Source organism: Tachypleus tridentatus, chromosome 7, assembly GCF_004210375.1.
Source record: "Tachypleus tridentatus isolate NWPU-2018 chromosome 7, ASM421037v1, whole genome shotgun sequence".
NCBI classification, from domain to species: domain Eukaryota; kingdom Metazoa; phylum Arthropoda; class Merostomata; order Xiphosura; family Limulidae; genus Tachypleus; species Tachypleus tridentatus.
The window spans coordinates 160,266,645-160,287,284 of NC_134831.1; the positions used below are offsets into that span (position 1 = coordinate 160,266,645).

Genomic DNA, 20,640 nt, shown 5'->3' on the forward strand with positions numbered 1-20,640 from the left:
GCTCCCTCCCCAAAAAAATTGTCACTGTGATGACTGTTTTTTATGAAAGCAGACAATTAAACAATGTTGGACTATTAAGAATAGTTACACTTTAGCTGGACTAACAGTTGTTTGCTATTGTTTTCTGTTGTATGAAAATACATACATTTCTTAAGATTTACATTTTGTATTATGTAATGTACAAATTAGGTGAAAGGTGGATTATTATACTCACTAACTTTATTTGTTATATGTATTTTGCTATGCTCTAGCTAACAATTTTGATGTGGCTGGTTGACCATGTGTACCAAGAAAAGAATGAAGAGCTTGCAGAATACTTACAAGACAACTATGATGCTGATGAACTGGTAAGACTTGAAGATTATTATTTGTTTATTGATGTATTATGTTAAGTATTCCATGGGTATCTCATTTTTACAGCATTTAGATCAAGAACACTGTATGGTAAGGTGAATAACAGTAATCTAATAGATGTGGATATATATTACTTCTTTCATTAAACTGAAAATAAGGTATACTTTCTAATTATGTTGAACATATTCTTGATCTCAACACATAGAAAGCAGTGCTTTGTTGTTGAACATCTTGCTGGCTGGTTGAATATAATTTTTTTACATTTGTAATTAATGTGTTTACTAAGTATTAGTTCATACATATGATTATAATAATGCACTCAGTTAGAAATAACTTATGTGGCTTAATCTGAGTGTGATGGCTGATTTTAATAGCCAGTGCTTTGTGTCTCAATGTGATTTTGGGCTTAAGAGCACTTTTATTCTAATATTGTTTTACTGACTTCAGGGTGTAAAGATGGACATAATTTGAGCTTAAGTTATAATCTGGTGTGTTAGGCTATGATTTATACCCTAAACAGACTTGACTATGAATTTGACTATAATCACATGTAATTTCATTAAGACATAGATTAAATTAACTTTAAGCTTTTATCAGAACAGAACTTTTCATCAGCATTTCTTATGCTGTAGGAGAACAAGTTGATGAGTTTAACATTTTGATGACTTAAACGTCAGTTAACTTAAAATAAGCCTAAAACAAAGTAGTTATTATGTAGATACAGTCATTAAGAAAAGAACTTTTATAATATGCTATAATAATGGTTGTGCATTCTTGGAAACAGTTAAATAAAATATTGCACCTCTAAATTTTCTAGAAAACTTTATTTTTTCTGAATTCATTCTCAGAACATTTTTTTAAAATAATTTTTTTGTTTCAGAGAGGAATTTGTGCTGGCCATGATGCTTTCAACAATTCTTACTGGTACCTAGGAGGTAAGTGCTTCTTCCAAAGAGAGAAAACTTAAAAATAAGTAACAGGTTTACATAGAACCCAAAGTTTGAAAAAATAGAAAAAAAAATTGTTTGTTGTGAAATAATACAAACCTAAACAAACAAAAAATGCACTATCATTCTTTTTTTGAATTTGTATTTTAACTTAAACACCACCAACATCCTCCACAATTTTACTTTTCCATGATATCTGTCATTAAAATTTACAGTGTTTGAGAAAGTTTCTGTGAAATTCAGAAAACTCACTGTTTTATACATATATAATTTGAGAAGGTCTGTTTAATAATTGTTCAATTAAAGAAAATCACACTTAAAAGATTAAATTATAGGATTTGTAAGTTCATATTTAAATCTGAAGATGGCAGTGTTTATGATAATAAAACTCATAATAGACACAAACCACATTAACAGTCAATTAGTTCATTGAAATTATCATTATTATCAAATTACTACTGTATGGTTTATGACTTACAAAAGACTAACATAATTAATAATGTTTTACAGAATAGATTCACAATATTTAATAATAATGTTAAGTTTGTATTTTCATGAAATTGGAATCAGTTTAATAATTATCAAAATTAAACATTCTCAAATTAATTGATATTGCTGATCTCTAAATAATAATTTTTCACATTCAAATATAAAAAGTATTTCTTGCAATATAAACAAAATAAATACAAGGTAATTTGAATAGAAGTGTTTTTTTAAATCACAGTCCAAACTAAGATATAACTTTTGAAATGAAGGTAACTAATTTGATGAAAATAATTATCAGAATTTCTTGTTATAAGAAAAAAAGATTTGTTTTTAAATTGCATTCAGCATTATAAGAATTTGTTTTGTAAATACTTTAATTGGTATTAAGGAAAAAAGACTAGAGAATAAGCTTACATTCTTCTTTCTCATAACTTGTTTCATAATGTGATATACACTGCTGGCCAAAATCTTGAGGCCAATGAACATAAAGAAAAATATGCATTTTGCATTGTTAGTCTCAACCAATTATTTGAGTAGAGCTTTGAAAGATGAAAATAAAAATTAAAAATAAAACCTTTTTTTAGCATTTAATAGGGAAAATGTGAGCACTATGAAATTAGCCTAAATACCAGCTGGTCAAAAGTTTAAGACCATACCAAAAAGAAGTCCTAAACAGGGTAGGAAATGCCCAACAAGAGGTCTCAGTAGTGAGTTGCACAGCCGTCATTGCAAATAACTTCAAACATTTGCTTTGGCATGGTCGATATATGCGTTTGCAGAAGGCTGGCTGGAATGTTATTCCAAGTAGTGAAGATGGCTTCACAAAGATCATGCACTGTTTGAAATTGACTAAAAGAATCACGTTATTTGCCATGAAAAAGTCCTTTGTCCTGCAGGCATTGTGGATTGCAGTGTTGTCCTGCTGAAAGATCCAGTCATTTCCACACAAGCGAAGGCCTACAGTCAATAAAGATGCTGTCTCCAACATGTCAATGTAGCCAGCTTCTGTTTGATGCCCCTGTATAACCTTAAGCTCCATTGTTCCATGGAAGGAGTAAACACCCCAGATCATGATGGAACCTACTCCACTGTGTCGTGTAGAAAATGTCTCTGGTGGGATATTCTTATCGTGCCAGTAACGTTGGAAGCCATCTAGAACGTCCAGGTTAAATTTTTTCTCATCAGAGAACAAAATTTTTGTCCACTTTTCTAGTCCCATGTTTGGTGCTTTTCAGCAAAGTTTAACCGAGCTGTTTCGTGGTGTGGAAGGAGGTGTGGCCTTTGAAGATGTTTATGGTTTTTAAAGCATTTCTCTCGTAGGTGCCGTCTTATTGTTCTTGAGCTGCATTCTGCATCCATAAAGGCCTTAATTTGGTTCGTCGATTGGCTGGTGTCTTGTTGGTCAACCCATCAAATCCTCCTGCTCAACGCTGGCGAAATTTTCATGGGCCAACCACTTGAAATTCTCGTTCTGTATCCCTCAGGGTCTTTTAAGAAATTTGCAACAGCAGTTTTACTATGCCCAATCTCACCAGCGATGGCATGTTGAGAGAGACCTTGCTTTTGCAGCTTGATAGTTCTGCCACATTCAAACTCTCAACTTTTTAGCCTTTGCCATGTTTTTACTCAATGTTTAACACAGGAAAAGTCATTGGGAGATGTTGACAATGCTAATGCTTGAACACAAATGATTAAATTTTGTTACATGATTACTGATTAACGTTTCAGTATGGTCTTAAACTTTTGACCAGCTAGTATTTAGGCTAATTTTATGGTGTTCACATTTTCCCTATTAAATGCTAAAAAAGTTTTCTTATTTTTATTTTTCCTTTTCTTATTTTCATCTCTCAAAGCTCTACTTAAATAAGTGGTTGAGTCTAACAATGTAAAATGCATATTTTTTCTTTATGTTCATTGGCCTTAAAATTTTGGCCAGCAGTGTATATATGTATAAAATTATGTTGTGTGAGCTTAATTAATTTTTGAGTTTTCTGAAAGATATAAACAATTTCTCCTTTCTATTTAGGTGGTCTAGTAGGTTAAAAAACATTTTTAGTTCCTAAAGAACAGTTTAATTTCTTTGATTACTCTTTGATGTAACTTGTAAGCAAAATTTGACTTATTTGTTTTAGAATTTTTAGCAACTTTCATCTTTGCAAATTATCTTTAAGAAGATGTTATATCTTATATGCATGGTACTATAAAGCTGTCATTATTACTTATTTCTATAGATTTACGTTTATACCGGGAAAAGAAGACAAGCCGTAAAGAGTGGGAGTGTGTTTGTGTGACTTTGGCTGAGTGGCAGACTTTCCTGAGACAGTTTCGGAAAACTACAAATCCACAGGAGCGAGACCTTTACATTTACCTTCACTACCAACTATTTCCACTCATCAGGACTGAAATAAATGTAGAAATAATTGTCTGTCACTACCTTATTTAATTTAAGAATCAGGCCATAAAACAAAATTAATATTCTTTGAGTTGCTGAGAGTTGTGTTATCTACCTGTGCATTGCCTGTCAAAAATGATGGGGCAAGTACTCCCACTCCCTCCTCATAGTGTACTGTAATCTTGTATTTCACAGCTAAATTAAATAAATAAATTGTGCAAAATTATTATAAACTCCTGTGTGAGCCAGTCAAATTTGAGATCATTTATTAAATGACCTTGTGGCTAATTCATAGAACAATTATTGGTAGAAACCAATTAAATTAACAATTAACATGTAAAAATGCCAGTGCTTTTAGGTAACATTACATTCCAATAATTACTTTTACGTCATGTTGCTTAACAACAAAAGTATAACCTGATGTTTATGTCAGTGTGTGTACTGAAAGTATAAAATAAAATGTGTAGACAGCAAAGCTGGAAAAATATTTGTTGATTTCTTGCCAACGGGCTCTTTATTGATAACTTTCGCATCTCGTGTTAGTCATCAAACATAAGGTTTATTGAGTGGCAGCTACAGACTGCCCTCAATCATTTAATGAAGTGGACCACAACAAATAGTTTTACCTTTTCTCACTCTTAAACTGTTTGCATCCACTTCTGCTGCCAACAGGGTATTCATCCCGATCCTGAGCTTTGTCTAAGAGAAGTTGTGTTTCCCATGATCTCTGAGGTAAAGTTCTTGGGGTTGATCTTTATTCCACACATCAAGCAATTACATGTCAAGTGTACAAGGGCACTAAACATCTTCTGACCTCTCTTCCACTTCTTGGGGAGTGGATCGATGTTCTATGGTAAACATTTATCGTGCTCTCATTCAATTGAAACTGGACTATGGGTCTCTGATCTATGGCTCTGTAAGGACCTTGACCTTTGAAGATGTTGGACCCTGTTCATCATCAGGGGCTTTGGCTTTACACTGGAACCTTCTGCACTTCTCCAGTACAGAGTTTGTACACTAAGTCTCATGAATCTCCTTTGTACCTTTGCCATTTGCAGCTGTCTTTACTGTATGCTTCAAAACTTCAATCCTTACCATAACATCCCACCCGGAGTTATATTTTCCTTCTTCATTGAGCCATGCTTTTTCAGAATAGATGGCCTGCAATTATTCCTTTTGGCCTTTGTATTCAGCTGCAGTTGGATGAATTGGGTCTGCCCTTGCATTGCTGTATCCACTGGTCAGCCCATTCCACCATGGCTTATTACTACTCCAAAATGCGACCTTTCTTTGAGTCATCTGAAGAAGACAGATACTCCCGATTGGAAGTACCACTTTGTATTAGCCAAACATCTTTTGAACCATTCTTCCATTCCCATTTTTATGGATGATTTGAAATCAGGAACTCTGGAATCTGCCATAGTTTTTTGTGGTTTGGTGGTTGCACACAGAATTTTTACAGTTTCAGTTTTCACTGCTGAATTGTATGCAATTTCTCTTGCCCTGGATCATATAGGACCTATACAGTACACGAACTGTACTATTTATACCAACTTGCTTAGCTCTCTGCTGGCCCTGGAATTGCTTCGTGTCAGTTCTCACCCTTTTCTCATCGATATTCAAAATCAACTGGCCCATTTCTTTCTGTCATCTATTTCTATTCAATTTTTCTGGATACCAGGCCACATAGGTATTCATGGGAACAAGCATGCTGACATCACAGCTGAATCTGTCTGCTCTGGTGCTATCACAGCTATGTCTGTATTCCAGATCAAACCTTCTATTGCTCTTTGACCATCTTGTTTATGTAAGGGTTGAAGGAGGAAGTTGTCCTGGCGAGGCTATGCATTGGTTATCATTTTTTTAACTCATCATTTTCTTTTATCTGGGACTGATGCACCAATGTGTGGTCTGTGTGAAACTCAAGTCACAGTAGCCCACATTTTACTGTCATGCTGTCATTATGACTGCGAGCAACAGCACCATTTTAGACAACATTTCACCATGGGTTCAACCTAGACATTGGACAGTGTCATTGGCAATGATGACACTGTACCCCTCAGTTGTATTTTTAAATTTTTAAGGGCCTATGACCTTTTCAATTTGAAAATGGACTTAGTTTTAACATGATTTCTTTTTTACGTATTTTAACAGTTTTACTATTTTACCAGTTGTTTGGCACAGATAGCCTAGTTTCTTTGTGGCAATAAACATTAAACAACCAACCAACCTAATTACATGATAAATTTTATGTACTTGACTGTAGGCTAGGTGATCCCACTTTACTTTAGGTTTATCATGCCAACATTTACTAAACTTTCAAGATTTTATAGCACCCAGTCTCCCTAACAGCCCCTTTGCACCCTCAAAATCAAGTGTGACGTGACACACGCTTGCCTTTATATATGTTGGATAGATATGAAAGAAAAGCTATGTAGTGTCATTTTACTGTATACAAAGGTTGTATTGTTTGTAATGTAATCACTATAAATATATTTATCTTCAGGTAATCTGATCTCAGACTGATACTAAACTAGAAGTGGCGATATGGTTGTAGCTAAAGATATCACTAACAGTGGAGTAGTCAGTTGATCAGTCATTGCATCATAAGTTTTTGTTTTAAGACATTGTATAGTCTTAGTGGTTTATAAAATAAGCAACAGTATTTACTAAGTTAATCAGATGCTATTGGTGATTTTTAAATTATATAAAGATAGTGGATAATCTACTCAGTTTTTTTAGGTTTTTTATAACCCTTTTACTAACTAATTTTTATTTAAAATAAGGCAAATTAGCTGAAGAAAATTACAAAGTTTCACCCAAAATACAACTGAAATCTATGATATTAAAATAATGATAAAGTAATTTACATTGTAATGTTATTAAAAAAAAAGTCAGTGTACCCAAATTATTTGATTCTGTAACTGCTTTAAGTGTAAACATTCATCATTTCTCCCTTGTTAATCTACTTCAATTAAACTTGTACTATTTCTTTGTACTTTTTAGGACTTACAAGCCAAAGAAAAAATAACAGAAGCACAGTATCAAGATATTTTAGAGAGAGAATTAGCAGAGATTAAGAAAGACTTAAAAGTTTGGGAGAAGACTAGAAAAGCAGGACAGGAGGTCTTAGAAATAGAAGCAGCAGCAGAAGCCAAGAAATACATAGAATATCAGGAGAACCTACAAGGAGATTTAGAGAAAGTTCCTGAAGATTTATTAACCTCAGAAACAAAGACCATAACAGGATATCAAAAGGTCTTGGAAAATGCAGAAAAAGATTTAAAATCTATAAAGAAAACAGAACTTAATCACCAGGAGATATTAAAGTGCGAGACAAAAGACGTGGGAAATATGTTGGAAAAGAATGTTGGTTGTCATAGTGACAGCAGTGCTTTAGCAATAGTGGATGGGTTAGAATGTCATAAGGATGTGAATGGTATTGTAAAATCATTACAAAATGGTATCAAGAGTGATTTTGAAGACTTTCTGCCAGAAACAAACGTGCATAAAATAGAAAGTGACTTGAAATTAAATGACTGTGACAGTAATTCACTAATTAGTGCTACTACAACTTTAGATTTTCAGTCTACTAACATGACTAGTTCATCCACTAGTATTTTGTGTAACAATAAAAGTGGATGTGACACTGTTAGTGGTGCCACAGATACTACTCTTTGTCCTAGTACTGTATCCGACAGCTGTTCTGACACAGTCCGTGAAACCTCAGCTTCCAAACCAGAAAGCATTGTTCCGAGCTGCAGTAATCCTGGAAGCACAACTCCGAGCCATGAGAATTCTCAAGATTGTGAGTTTTAATACTTAATGGACTTTGATGACATGCAGAGTAGTGATGTCACATGTTTTACCTTTATAGTGTGTTTAATCCTTTAATATTTTCTTGTATTAGCTTTTTAAACTTTTTTTTTCTATTAAGAGAATTTTTTTAAATTTGTACTGACTTCTGTTTTAAATATTTTTTCAGCTATGTAATGTATAATTTTGTTTTGTTTATTTTCACTTTTGTTGTTGAATCTAGATTTATCTAAGTTACTTCAAGTTATTTATGTTTTGATATTTCCTGATACTTTAGCAAATCTTCCTGCAATACCAGACAATCGAAGTGATGTATCAGGCAGCAGTAACAAAGAAAATGCACCACCAGCTCCATCTGGCAATAGTTTACAAGGCATGTGTTCTTTACTGAGGGATATTCAGTAGGAATGGGGCTCTCTCTTTCCCATACACTGAATAAATTACAGTCAGTGAATGTTTTAGTTCCATATCAGTGTGCTGTTAGCAGCAGCATCATATTTTTTTCTGTAACTAGTATCATGTAACACAGCAAAACCACTGACATTGAGTGAGTGACACTGGTGTTAGTATGTCTGTTTGGTCCTATAAAGGAGAGTCATGCATGATCTTTACATCCAGACTGTCACATCATCAGTATTGCCAGACACTTGCATAGTACATACATCCAGACAGTTATGTGGTCAGCACATTAAGATGGTTACAGCACCAGTACATCCAGAGTTAGTGAAAGCATCTCTTTGCAAATGGATTTGTAGTGTCACACCTCTAATTATTATTATTCTTTACAAAGACTGTTGAAAGGTGACTGGTCACTCATATTCACAATATCATTAGTGTATGTTTGTTGGTAGTAATCTGATATGGTTACTGTATTGGAAATAATATTCTCTTTGCTTCTGAGCATCCCTCATATTTCATATTTAGATATTATTTTGAAGTTGTAAGTTAAAAAGAGAATGTGCTTTTATCTTCATGTGAGAAACACCTAGAGGTAGGTTAGTTTTGTAAAGAGAAAAAAAAGTTTTAACATCTTAGCAATGTATTTCATGAGCTGGTCTGTGCCTTGTATATGTGCAGTTTTTTATTCAAACTAATTATAGATATGTTCAACATTTTGAAGGAATGCCTTGTACATTCTACTGTAAATAACCTTATAACTTCTTTTAAACTAGAACTATGTGTATTTTCCTGTTTTATTTTAAAGTATGCAAAATACAAATATTGGCCAAAAATGTTTTCAGTGCAAGTATAATTAAGACCATTTAACATTGTCTAAGTTCTTCCTTTGTATATTCTTCACATGGTATTACTATTTTATAGCTTTTATTTTTATTAGTAGGTTAAAATAAAATATATAGTTTTCTACTCTTGGATATTTTTCAGATGTCTCCCATGTTTCAGGAACATCAAGTATGGTTGATTTAACAATCAGTGCTCCACAATCATCAACATCCATCCAATCGTTGTCAAACAACATGCTCAGCAAGTCCTCGGATGGTTTGGAAACACAATACCTGCAGCAACAGAGTCATATCTTCGTTTTTTCTACAAACCGAGCTAATAAAGCTGCTGATGCTGTTCTGTCTGGTCAATTTCCATCCATGATAGCATTTCACTGTAGTCAACCAGGAACAAAACGTTTCTTAGAGGTAGATGAATGCATTTGATCTAATAAAAGATAAAATGTGCCAGTACTTACTCATTTGGCTATCCAGCCATTTTGTTATGTCTTTCCATTATAATTATTTAATTTTGTTTACTTGTCATTTTGATCACATTAACTTTTTCTTACTGGATTGGTAAATGTCACTGACCTTATAACTAAAAAATAACCATTACAATTTCCATACTATAACTTTAATGTCTTTTTTGTGTCATCACAAAATTTGACAATTTTTCAGTAAACATTAAAAGTCTTTTTCCACACAAAAAGTCAGATTTTGTAATTAAATATTTTTGTGAAATATCTGTCCATAAACATATGGTGTCAGTGTGTTCACTATTCCAAATGCAATGTTATATTCATATTAATAGCAGGAATACTTCATCTGAATTCTGGAATTTTCAAATTCCATTTGTGTATCTCTAAAATCTCCTAAATGAATATCAAATTTTTTATCATTAAAACTTTATATTTTATCTGTTATTTTCTCTACTATAATTCTACATGGACTTGGCTGCTTTGACAATTGTTTATCCTAAATAGTTTAAAGCTTCTAACAGTTTTCACCTGCTTATACTTAATTTTATTGTTTAATATCCTTTGGACTCTGACAAATTGTACATCATTAAGTAAACACTTAGCTCATGTTACAGTACTGAATGTCATAACAGACCAGCTGCTCGAGAGTAGCTTATGATTAATTTTTATTTTTACAATTTTTTCATTATCTTACTTAACTTAATAAGTCTCTAATTCTTATGTTTTAGCTGCTTTTGTAATAATAAATAAAGAATATACATAAACAATAAATGTAATACTTTTGACCTTTTGTTTTTTTGGATTTTTTTTGGCTGCCTTCTGCCCATGAAATTTAAACCTTTTTTTTTTTTTTTTGAAATAGTTTTAATTTGCATAAATAATGACTGGAATGACACAGAAAAATAGCATGTACAAAAAAATCAATGTCTTGTAACTATGATAATTTTACTGGCTTTTCAACTGTACTCTTCAAAAAAAGAAACTCAAAAGGCAAAATATGAGACAAATTGTTAAGTTTATTCCGGGTAGTTCTGTATGACATGTGTGAAACTTTGCACAGTCACTGCTGAACATCCAAAGTCTGCAAAGGCGAAGTCCACGCTCACTAGGTGAAGTTTAACATCACTCAACATCAATAACGAGTATGCCCCCCGTGAGCATCAATAACTGCTTGGCATCTTCTGCCCATGGAAGCGATGAGAAGACGAATCACATCCTGTGGAATGGCTGTCCACTCAGCCTGCAAAGCTGCTGCAAACTGAGGTAGAGTCTGCAGTTGAGGTTGTCGTTGTCGCAGATGTCTGTCCAACTCGTCCCAAAGATGTTCGATAGGATTTAAATCTGGTGATCTGGATGGCCAGGGAAGAACATTGATGTTGTGGTGTCTCAAGAAGACAGTGGTGAGTCGGGCTGTGTGAGGACGGGCGTTGTCATGTTGAAAAACGTCGTTGACGCTCACCATGATGGGTTGCACATGGGGCCTAAGAATATCGTAAACTGTTGAGTACGGTCTGATCGGAAATCCTACGCAGCCCTGGTATGGTTGAAGCAGTAGACGTCGCAGTGGTGGTCTTATCCCGAAGGTGATGTAACCGGATGTTGCAATCTTGTGCGGGCGTGGTCACACGAGGTCTGCCAGATCGTGGACTGTCACGAGTTGATCCATGTTGTTGGTGACGATTCCATAGCCTTGTGTTGGTGCTTGGGTGGACATTCACAGCTCTGGCAACATCTGATCAAGATTCGCCTGCTTCCAAGTGACCAATGGCATTGTTGCGTTGTGCTTCAGTCAGTCTTGGCATAACTGTATAGCGCTGTAAGTGGCTTAACACTGAGCTATGGAAACCGAGAACCCGTCACTTTTATAGGGATTTTGCACATGTTGCACTTGCAGAACATGCAGATCTCTCAAACAAATTTATTGGACACGCATGCGTTTTGGCGAAAAATCCGATGTTTTCCTCCGTTTTCAAAGTATACAACTTTTATTGTCATTTTGGTCTGACAATCAGTGCCTTAGCACATGTAATGTCACATACTCTGAGCTTGTAACGTTATTACATATATTTCTCTTTAAAATAACAAAAGTATCCCTTTTGTGTTTCTTGTTTTCAAGAGTATATTTCGTAAGAGGCTTAAAATACCATATTTCCTAGGGTTGAAGGCACACGTGTCAAAGATGCAACTCTATTTTGATTAGCTAAGTTTTGAAAAAAGAGATAAACATAAGAATAAGGTCATAGTGCTTCCTCCAATCTTAACAAGATATTTTGTGGATTATTTAGTGACTTATGGTACATAAATCCTCTTGCCCACATCTTTTTTGTGCTCACTATATCTATCTTTGAAAGTGTATACCTTATATTACCACTGGAATATCTATTATTACCAGTAATAACATTATTCTAAGACTATTCAAAGAGTGCCTTTTTTTTTTTTTTTGTAGAAGTCATAATATCGGCTGTATTAAAAAAAATTTGATTCAACGGAACTGTTACAGAGAACTCCTATCGAGAACAGATCTGTGTTTTAAATCATTACACAACACTTGAACAGAATAGCCTGAATGGAACCAAAAGAAACTTGCAATATTTTGCAAATGGCTGCCATTACTGGGTGGTGTTCTGCAATTTTACTTTTCACATGTTTTTATAATGTTGCCTAAATATATAAAAAATGTCAGTTGCCTCAAATATGAAGATAATTTGAAGTGTGTAAAATGTCATTATTTGATGGAAAACTGGAAAATTAGAACATTGACTGGTTTACCTTAGCCTACTGCAGAAATGCCAATAAATTTTGTGATTAGTTATGATTACCTTGTTTATTTATTTGTTATTTAATACTAAGTAACTTTTACATTTCATTCTTGGTCGTATAGAGGGGTTTTGATTACTGTCTAGTATTTCCTTTAGGTTTAGGTTCAGGCCTATGAGCAACATAGTCTTTGGCCTGGAAAACACAGGGTAATATGAGAATTATTTTATGGAAAAAAAATAACGTTTTTGATGCCGAGAAATGGGTAATTCCCCAAGCTTCTCAGTCTAAACACCATGAGAAAACATTCTGTTTCACTAAAGACGAAATAGATAATCGTCTTTGCTGAAAACATATGTCATTTAATAGATTAATACTTTATAAGTATTATAACCAACGTTGGTTATAAGTAATATAATATAAAACATCAGAGAGAACTATTAGCAATTTGTGCAAGAGAGTATATGGCAAGTGGGTCTGATTTTCTAGTGCGACTGTATAAATAAATAAGATTAAATATTGTGAAAATTAGAATTTCCCTTTGTAATATCTATATTATATTCCATATTTCAGAGAAGGGTAATAAATAATTTACAGAATGGAGAAGACTTAGAGAACAGCTGTCACAATTCACATACCACAGGAAATAGAAGATGTTTTTGGAACATTTTCTAATGAAATTAAGAACTTAAAAACTTGTATTAAAAGTTGATTTATTAACTACATTATTACGCCAAGTTTATTCACATATAATAATAAAGTAGTTAAAAATTGAAGGTAACTCTTAAAGGTCATGAATTGCATACTTTGATCTATGTAAAGCAAGAAGGTTAAAAGAAGGTTTAAAAATACTTGCAGTTGTATGACAGATGTTTTCACAGATTAGTTGTATTAAGGAATAGTAACTAACATAAACTAGAAATGAGCTAAGTAATATAAAAAATTTGATAGTCATGTGTATCAAAAACATAGAAAAATAAAGAAAGGTGAGTTATTTATTTATTTATCACAGCAAGGCACATTATCCAATATTTTATCAGTGTATTTATCTGAATTTTAGCACAATTTATATTGCTGTCATAATGCACTGTGATTGTTTTTAGTGTTTTGATCATAAATTATTGTCATACCAATGCATTCCAATTTTCTGATGAATATATTGTAACTAGGGTAACAAGACTATATAAAATTAAATAATTGTAAAATATATAAAATTAATCCTTTAGCTTGTAAAAACATTTCAGTTTTAAGACATTAGTTTTCTTTAATGTCCAGATGCATCCAGTGAAAACTCAACAGTTTTATAGACAAAATCCAGCAACATGGTTGAACACTCTAGCCCAGATGAAACAAAGCAGGCAGAATAAGATTGGATACACAGATAAGATAGTTAGAACCTCTTCATTTGTTTCCCACTTTTCCTCTGAGTCTGTGCCATGTTCTGGATCATGCCTTTCCCACAATCATAATTTATGCTCTAGTTCATGTACACCCCAAGGTAATAATTCTTGCTTACAACCTGGAAGTTGTCCTAGGAATGGACCATGTGATGTTCATGGATCAGGTACCTGTTTAGGATCTAGCAGGGAATCTGTATGGGGAAGTCAGTGTCGATCTACAGATGTTTGGCAAGGAACACAATGGGGGCGATCCCAGTGTGATTGTGATTTACCCACCCAACAATTTCAGAATCCATTGATGAGACCAGGAATTCCATGCTATAAGACAGGAGGATCACATCCCGGCTGCTGCATGCCTCACCAACACACTATAAATCCAAGTAGTATAGCCATGAACAGTGACGAACCTTCATTAGTTGGTTAGTATCACATTGTTGTCTATTCTTTTCGTTCACTCTATGTGTAGCATCTCAGTGTTTCGACTTGACCCGAGATTAAAATTTTGTATTTCAGAGGAACCCACACAACTGGTGTATTACTAACAGTTATTCTACTCATCAACCCAAGTATATCTATTTGATTTATATCACTTGTCAGTAAAGGATGTCAACAATAAAACACTGCAGGTGTACAGGTGATTGGTCATATAAATTGTAGCATTAGAAATGTGTACATTTTTCTTTGTTTCTCTCACCAATTTAAAAATTAGTCCACTAAAGGATACTAGATTTTTACTGTCACACCAATCTTTGGATACACAAGTCATTAGATAACTACAGATTTTTGTATGGAGTGACAAATTATCATAATATGACAACAGATTTATGCTATATTATACATTAGCACCATATATTAACATATTACTACTTTTGTGTTTTTTTCCAACCTGGATCAGTTTTTTGTGCTGTATCATCAGATAATTAGATGTATGTTATCAAATTTATTATATATGTTATATCATATATCTGGAGGTTTGCATCAAATATATCAAAAGAGATGTGTTGTATTTTTCTCTGATGGCAATTTTTGTTAAATGTATCAAAATATGTGTTTATATCACTTGAGTTCAGAGGGTTTGTGTTGTGTATGAAAACAGTTAATTAAAATGCTTGGACAGTCAACATTTTTAATTATATCCATCCTTCAATATGTAGGATAGATGTGTTCTTGAAAGCTGTCCATAGAGAAATTCATTTTTTCATAGACTCACATTGTATAATTGGAGTTGTTTTTTTACAAAAAAAAAATGTAGGCCCCAACAAACAGCAAAAATACTAACGAATATAGAAAACCTGTTTTAAACACATTTTTAATATAAATTTTATAATATTGTGATGAAATATTAATGTTACTAAAAATAAGTCAAAGAAATATAATGTTACATAATATTTTCAACAGTTACCAGTGACTGCTTATTGCTGCATGGGGTAGTTTTACAGGGAGATGTGTATGTGTGTGGAGGGAGGAGTTACTGGGAGGGAGAGTAAAGGGCAGTAGATTCAGCTGAAAGCAATGTTATCAGTGACAGAACTCTTTTGTCTTTTTTGTTTTTGCTACTGGTTGGACTTTGTCTAAGAAATGCAACCAGAGATAACTTGAATTTCTCTCTCTTTATACAGCTCTTTATAGCAGTAAATATCAAACCTGCTTCAAAATGTAAAAAATGTTTCAGACACTTGATTTTTATTCAACTGATGTTGGGTAGGTGGAAATTCCTCCTTCTCTTCTTCCACATCTCTTTTTTTTCCAGGTGCATCAGTTTCTCATTCCTGAAGTTTTCTCCATGAAACTCTAACTATGATACATCCTTTTCTAGGATATTCTCGAAGTGAACATCATTTGCATGCGAGGCAAAACCAGCTAAATTGTTGAAGCACTTGGACCATAGATTCCTTTACACACTGTTCATTGTTGATGCTTGTACTTTCTACCGTGACTTGGAAATGTTCTCCTTGATGTTATGGTCTTCCTGAAACTGTGGCTTCTTATCTCCACCAGTTTTTTTATGTATTGGCAAAACATTTATCTTGGATAATATGCTCTAAAGATGTTTATCACACCTTGTTTCATGGGCTGGGGCAATTCTGGAATATTTTTAGGGAGGTACTCTACCCTCACATTATCAAACAGATTGCTGGGTAGCCTGAGGCATTGTCTGAGATAAGCAACACCTTTTTAGTGCAGTACTGTTCCACAACAGGAAGAAACAGTTAACATTCCTCGTGAAAATTTTGTAGTCACCCAAGTCTTCTTGTTTGAATGCCAACTAACAGATAGGTTGGGCTTCATAGCATGGAATTTTTTTTTTTTGAAATGACAGACAATAAGGGCTTGAAATTGCTCTGTGTTATCTCCTAAAATAAGCCTTTATCAACATTTGGCAGCCTTAGAACCTGGCAATAACTTTTATTCCATAGAAATAACTGTTCTGTTTGGCATTGACTTTCAATAAAATCTTGTCTCATCAACATTAAACACTTATTACAGTAATTACTCACCCTCTTTGTTTATTTCATCTACCATTTTAGGATAATTTTTAACTGTCCCTCTGTCAGTACTGGCAGTTTCACCACTCATTTTAGTATTTATCAAACCACAATACCTTTTGAGTCTTGCAAACCACTTTTTACTACCACTAAAAGTGAAATTTCAGAGCTCACACTTTGTTCACTCTTTAAATGCCAATGCAAACTACTTGCACTTAAAGGTGTAGCAACTTGGGAACTGTTCCCACTTTAGATGTAGGAAGTCTTGATGATTTCAGTTTGGCCAAGTTTTCACCTGACTTAAATCACTTTAATATATATAAGGTAACTGATTTATAGTCTCTTTCTACACACCTATTATCACTAATACTTAATGTTTTTTCAGTCATCTCAACATACTGTTACTGTAGTTCCAATGTTGAATAAGAGTGAAGTAGTCACAAGCGAGATCTACACAGCATGTTATGTTGGCACCCATAAAAGAATCCTGCATTCTGGACCAAAGTAAAGCAGAATGAAGTTCTATGAAATACATAAAAAGACAAACAACAGACCATGTGGCATGCTGAATGGAACATCATGCAGAATTTGATGTTTGGCTATCCTGTTATGATATGACAGAAGTTTGTGATTGTTTGTTTCTTAACTCCTTGCACTTTTGCATTTAGATTTGTCAAATATGATTTAATCAACAAGGAAAATGTGAGATCTCAAGAATAAGTTATTTTTCTGCTAAAATGCATAGGTATTGTAACTCCAGTTGTAGTCAACTATACACCAATCATTAGGGATGGCTACTAGTTGTACCGATGGGACTTCCTATCATTACTTATACATACTTTCAAGATAGACTCACTTATTAAGTGTTCTTAAGCCTCATGGTATTTTGGATAAAAACAAACATGTTTCTATTCATCAAAAGATTTAAGTTCTAAATTGTACATTTGCCATAATAATAATTAGGCGTAACATAAAATACTACATCAAAACAATATTATAATTTACATAGAAAGTACAACATTACACTATACGGACAGTATTATTGACTATTTACAGCAGTAACCATGGAAGTGAGGTAATAAGATTAAAAAACTAATTGGATAAAGCAAGGATAAAATTAAAATTTTATAGCAAAACAAAAACTTCTCACCATGGATTGCATACATTTATTGGTTAGTAATATTTAAAATTTATAAGCTTGACATATAGAATTTTGTGAAAAGTGACTTTTAACTTAATTTTTAAGTTTCATTATCATGGATTTCTGCATAGCAAGTTTCTGTGTAGCAAAAATTTACTGTAGACTATTTAAAAACTATTCTGATGATTACAGAATGAAGATTTTAAATTGTATGCTTCAATTTTTATTTTAATGTTTTTTAATTTTTTACACAAATATTCTGAACTTTAGTTTTGTAATGTTATGTAAACAGCTAAGTATATGTGGCTGGAGGTATTATTATATCTGTATTTAACTGAATACTTTACTTGTTAAGGACACATGAATTTGAATGTAATTTTTTAAATTGACTTGTTTCTGTAAAGGTGTTAAGATTCCAAATGAGAATCTTACTCCTCAACAACGTCAGCATCGAGAAGAACAGCTTGCTACCATTAGGAAGATGCAGCAACTTTTGTTCCCTGACCAAACTCAGTATCAGTCTTTGGCTCCTCCAGGGGGCACAATGTCAGTTGGACAGAATGGATTCCGTTTGCCTGAAAGGCTGTCATCATCAACGGACGCACCATGTCTACCTCGAGGGTGTGGAATGAGAGATCATCCTTGTACTCATCCGACTTCTGATAGGGCTATGGTTTCTCTGTCTTCTAGTGTGAGACCCTCATTTCTTTCTCACCAGAATGTGCCTTTTGGACCTCAAACTGCCCAGGCAGATTTTCATCCTCACCATTATCCCTGCGAAGATCAGAAGAAACCACAGCAAGGTGGTCACTTTGTCCTTCAACAAGGAGTGACTAATTCAAATTCAGATCAACATATGAATCTTTCTCATCTTCAAGGCTCTAGAGGATCTTTGCCTCCTAGCTCTTCATCAACAAGATTTACCTCTCCTGTTGACCCTTCTTGCCAACATACTTATTCCACTATGCCAGGCCCGAACTTTTCCCATCCTAGCCCAAGATGTGGCACATTATTGAACTCTATTACTACTACTACTACTTCTTCCTCTGTCACCCCACCGAATGGTAGCCTAGCAGCTATGTCTAATCTCATTAATCTAAACTGTAATCCCACAAGCATACCATCCAGTACCATATCCATTCCTAACACTATAAATGCCCCAGGTTTGGGAAGTTCTGGGAAAAGAAGGATGTCTTCTACTGGAAAACAAACTCAGCAACTTCTTCAAGACACCACTACCACCAGAACACTTACTAATGACACTTTGATCTCTCCACCATCAAAAACCATGTCTCTGAACAGTGGTTCAGGTAAGTGTTTGGGTTCTGAAATTTTGAATTATAACCTTATAATGTTGGAACATTACAAAAGTTATCAACTTCAAATGGTTTTTAGAAATCTGAAATTTTGAAGTTTTAGGTAATTAGCAAGAAATAACATTGTTTTAAACTAAAAAGGAATAGGTCAAACATTCTACTCAAATATTATCAGTGTAAAATTAACTAAAATATTTTTCTATATGTATCGCATTACTGTTATGGTCTAGTTTGTCTGCAATATTCATGTCGTTGTTTTATAGTGCTGATTCAATCACCTATTAACAGTTAATGAGCATTTAACAGAGAAATCTATTTATTTATTTTTATATATATATATATATATAAAACCACTAAAGCCCATCATTGAGCTTATATTTTCAGCAAAACTGCATTAAATTACTTGAAAATTCATTGGACTTTACCAAAAACTAGACAGTCTTAACAGTGATGGAATGAAAACCAGATCATATGTAGCTTATTTTAAGAATTAAAAAAAAAGTGTCATGCAACTTAAGTGTATTGTAGCATACTAATAGCAAGATATGTAAACCAGCAACCGTATACAAACAACATGTATAAAGAAAAGGGACACTGATTCTACTATGCATCAGTTTTCAACATAATCTGCTTCTGAGTCTAAATGTTTGTACCAACATTGCTCTAGGGACTTTCTGAAAGAACAACAGAAAGTCCCTGATTGGTCCTGAATCCATGACTGGACAGTATGTGTAAGATAATCATCACTTGGAATTTCTTGATCTTTCAGAGAGAGATGTTAAGGTTAAAGGAGAGAAAAAAGTTATTTGGCTCTAAATTTGGTGAATACAAGGTTTACTGAGTAATTCAAAGCCAGAATTATGGATATCATTCAAAGCAACATGTGATTTGTGTCCTGATGAAAAGGTAATTTTCTTATTTCTTTGATTTCTTGGTTTAAATTGTTGGTTAAGATGCATAATAACCTCCTTCCAATTAATCAATTTGTAAAATGCTCTTGGCATTCCAAACAATTGATGCCGTGACATCCCCAACATAGGGTTGTGACTTAAAACTCTTTGGGATGAATGAACTTGGCTGTTTTGATTGCAGATTTTCCATTTTTGTTGTCTTCAGTTCAAAGTAGTGAACCATTATTTCATCCATTGCTACGAAGCTGTTGATCTGTGGAGTAGGTGTTGGCTTTAAAAACTCAGATCAGTTTGTACTCAGGTTACAATACTTTTGGAACTTGTGGTACTAATCTTACTCATGCCCAAATTGTCACTCAAAAATACTTCCCACTTCCTCTGCTAACTTTCTAATGGTAATTCCTCTATTGTGTGTAACCAAATCAGGAACTTCGTGTGTAATTTCTATTGTAGTCAGTGTCAAAAGCTAACCTGACCTCAGATTACCTTCACATGATTGTTACCAATCTCAAGACCTGCACACCACTTTTATATTGTTGAATTTTCTGGAGTATCCATTCTTTATGTTACTTCCATGTCCTGGTGAGTTTCTTGCAGTGGCATTTTCTTTTTAACAAAATAATTGATCAGCATAATATTCAATATTGTCTGTGATGTTTAATGCTGCTCACTTCTTTCTTTCAAGAATCTACAACACATAAAATAAGCTCATTATATTATGTGTTGTTTACTCATTAAAAAAGATTCAAACATAGGATTTATGAGAGAAAAAATCATACATTTCAGGTTGTTTAGATCAGGCTACAAACTTTTGACAACACTTCTAGTATATACAACTAGATTGTACAAAACCAGCATTTCTTTTATGTAATAACATACTTTAGTTTTTTTCAAAACTTTATGTTGTCAATAGTATTTATTATAATATGTAA

The 20,640-nt window shown here is 33.6% G+C and overlaps 1 protein-coding gene across 7 annotated transcripts in view; it reads left to right on the forward strand.

Moving 5' to 3' along the window:
* The window catches only part of LOC143257025 (uncharacterized), a 66,898-nt gene that overhangs the window by 38,657 nt on the left and 7,601 nt on the right, over positions 1 to 20,640 (forward strand). For 6 of the 7 annotated variants that reach the window (XM_076515094.1, XM_076515095.1, XM_076515099.1 and 3 more), the window contains 8 exons: positions 252 to 347; positions 1,235 to 1,289; positions 4,019 to 4,197; positions 7,186 to 7,987; positions 8,273 to 8,368; positions 9,379 to 9,644; positions 13,730 to 14,273; positions 17,886 to 18,791. In XM_076515094.1, the coding sequence (XP_076371209.1) occupies positions 252 to 347; positions 1,235 to 1,289; positions 4,019 to 4,197; positions 7,186 to 7,987; positions 8,273 to 8,368; positions 9,379 to 9,644; positions 13,730 to 14,273; positions 17,886 to 18,791 (2,944 nt within the window). The remainder of the gene's footprint in view (positions 1 to 251; positions 348 to 1,234; positions 1,290 to 4,018; positions 4,198 to 7,185; positions 7,988 to 8,272; positions 8,369 to 9,378; positions 9,645 to 13,729; positions 14,274 to 17,885; positions 18,792 to 20,640) is intronic. The other variant, XM_076515096.1, reaches the window with a different exon arrangement.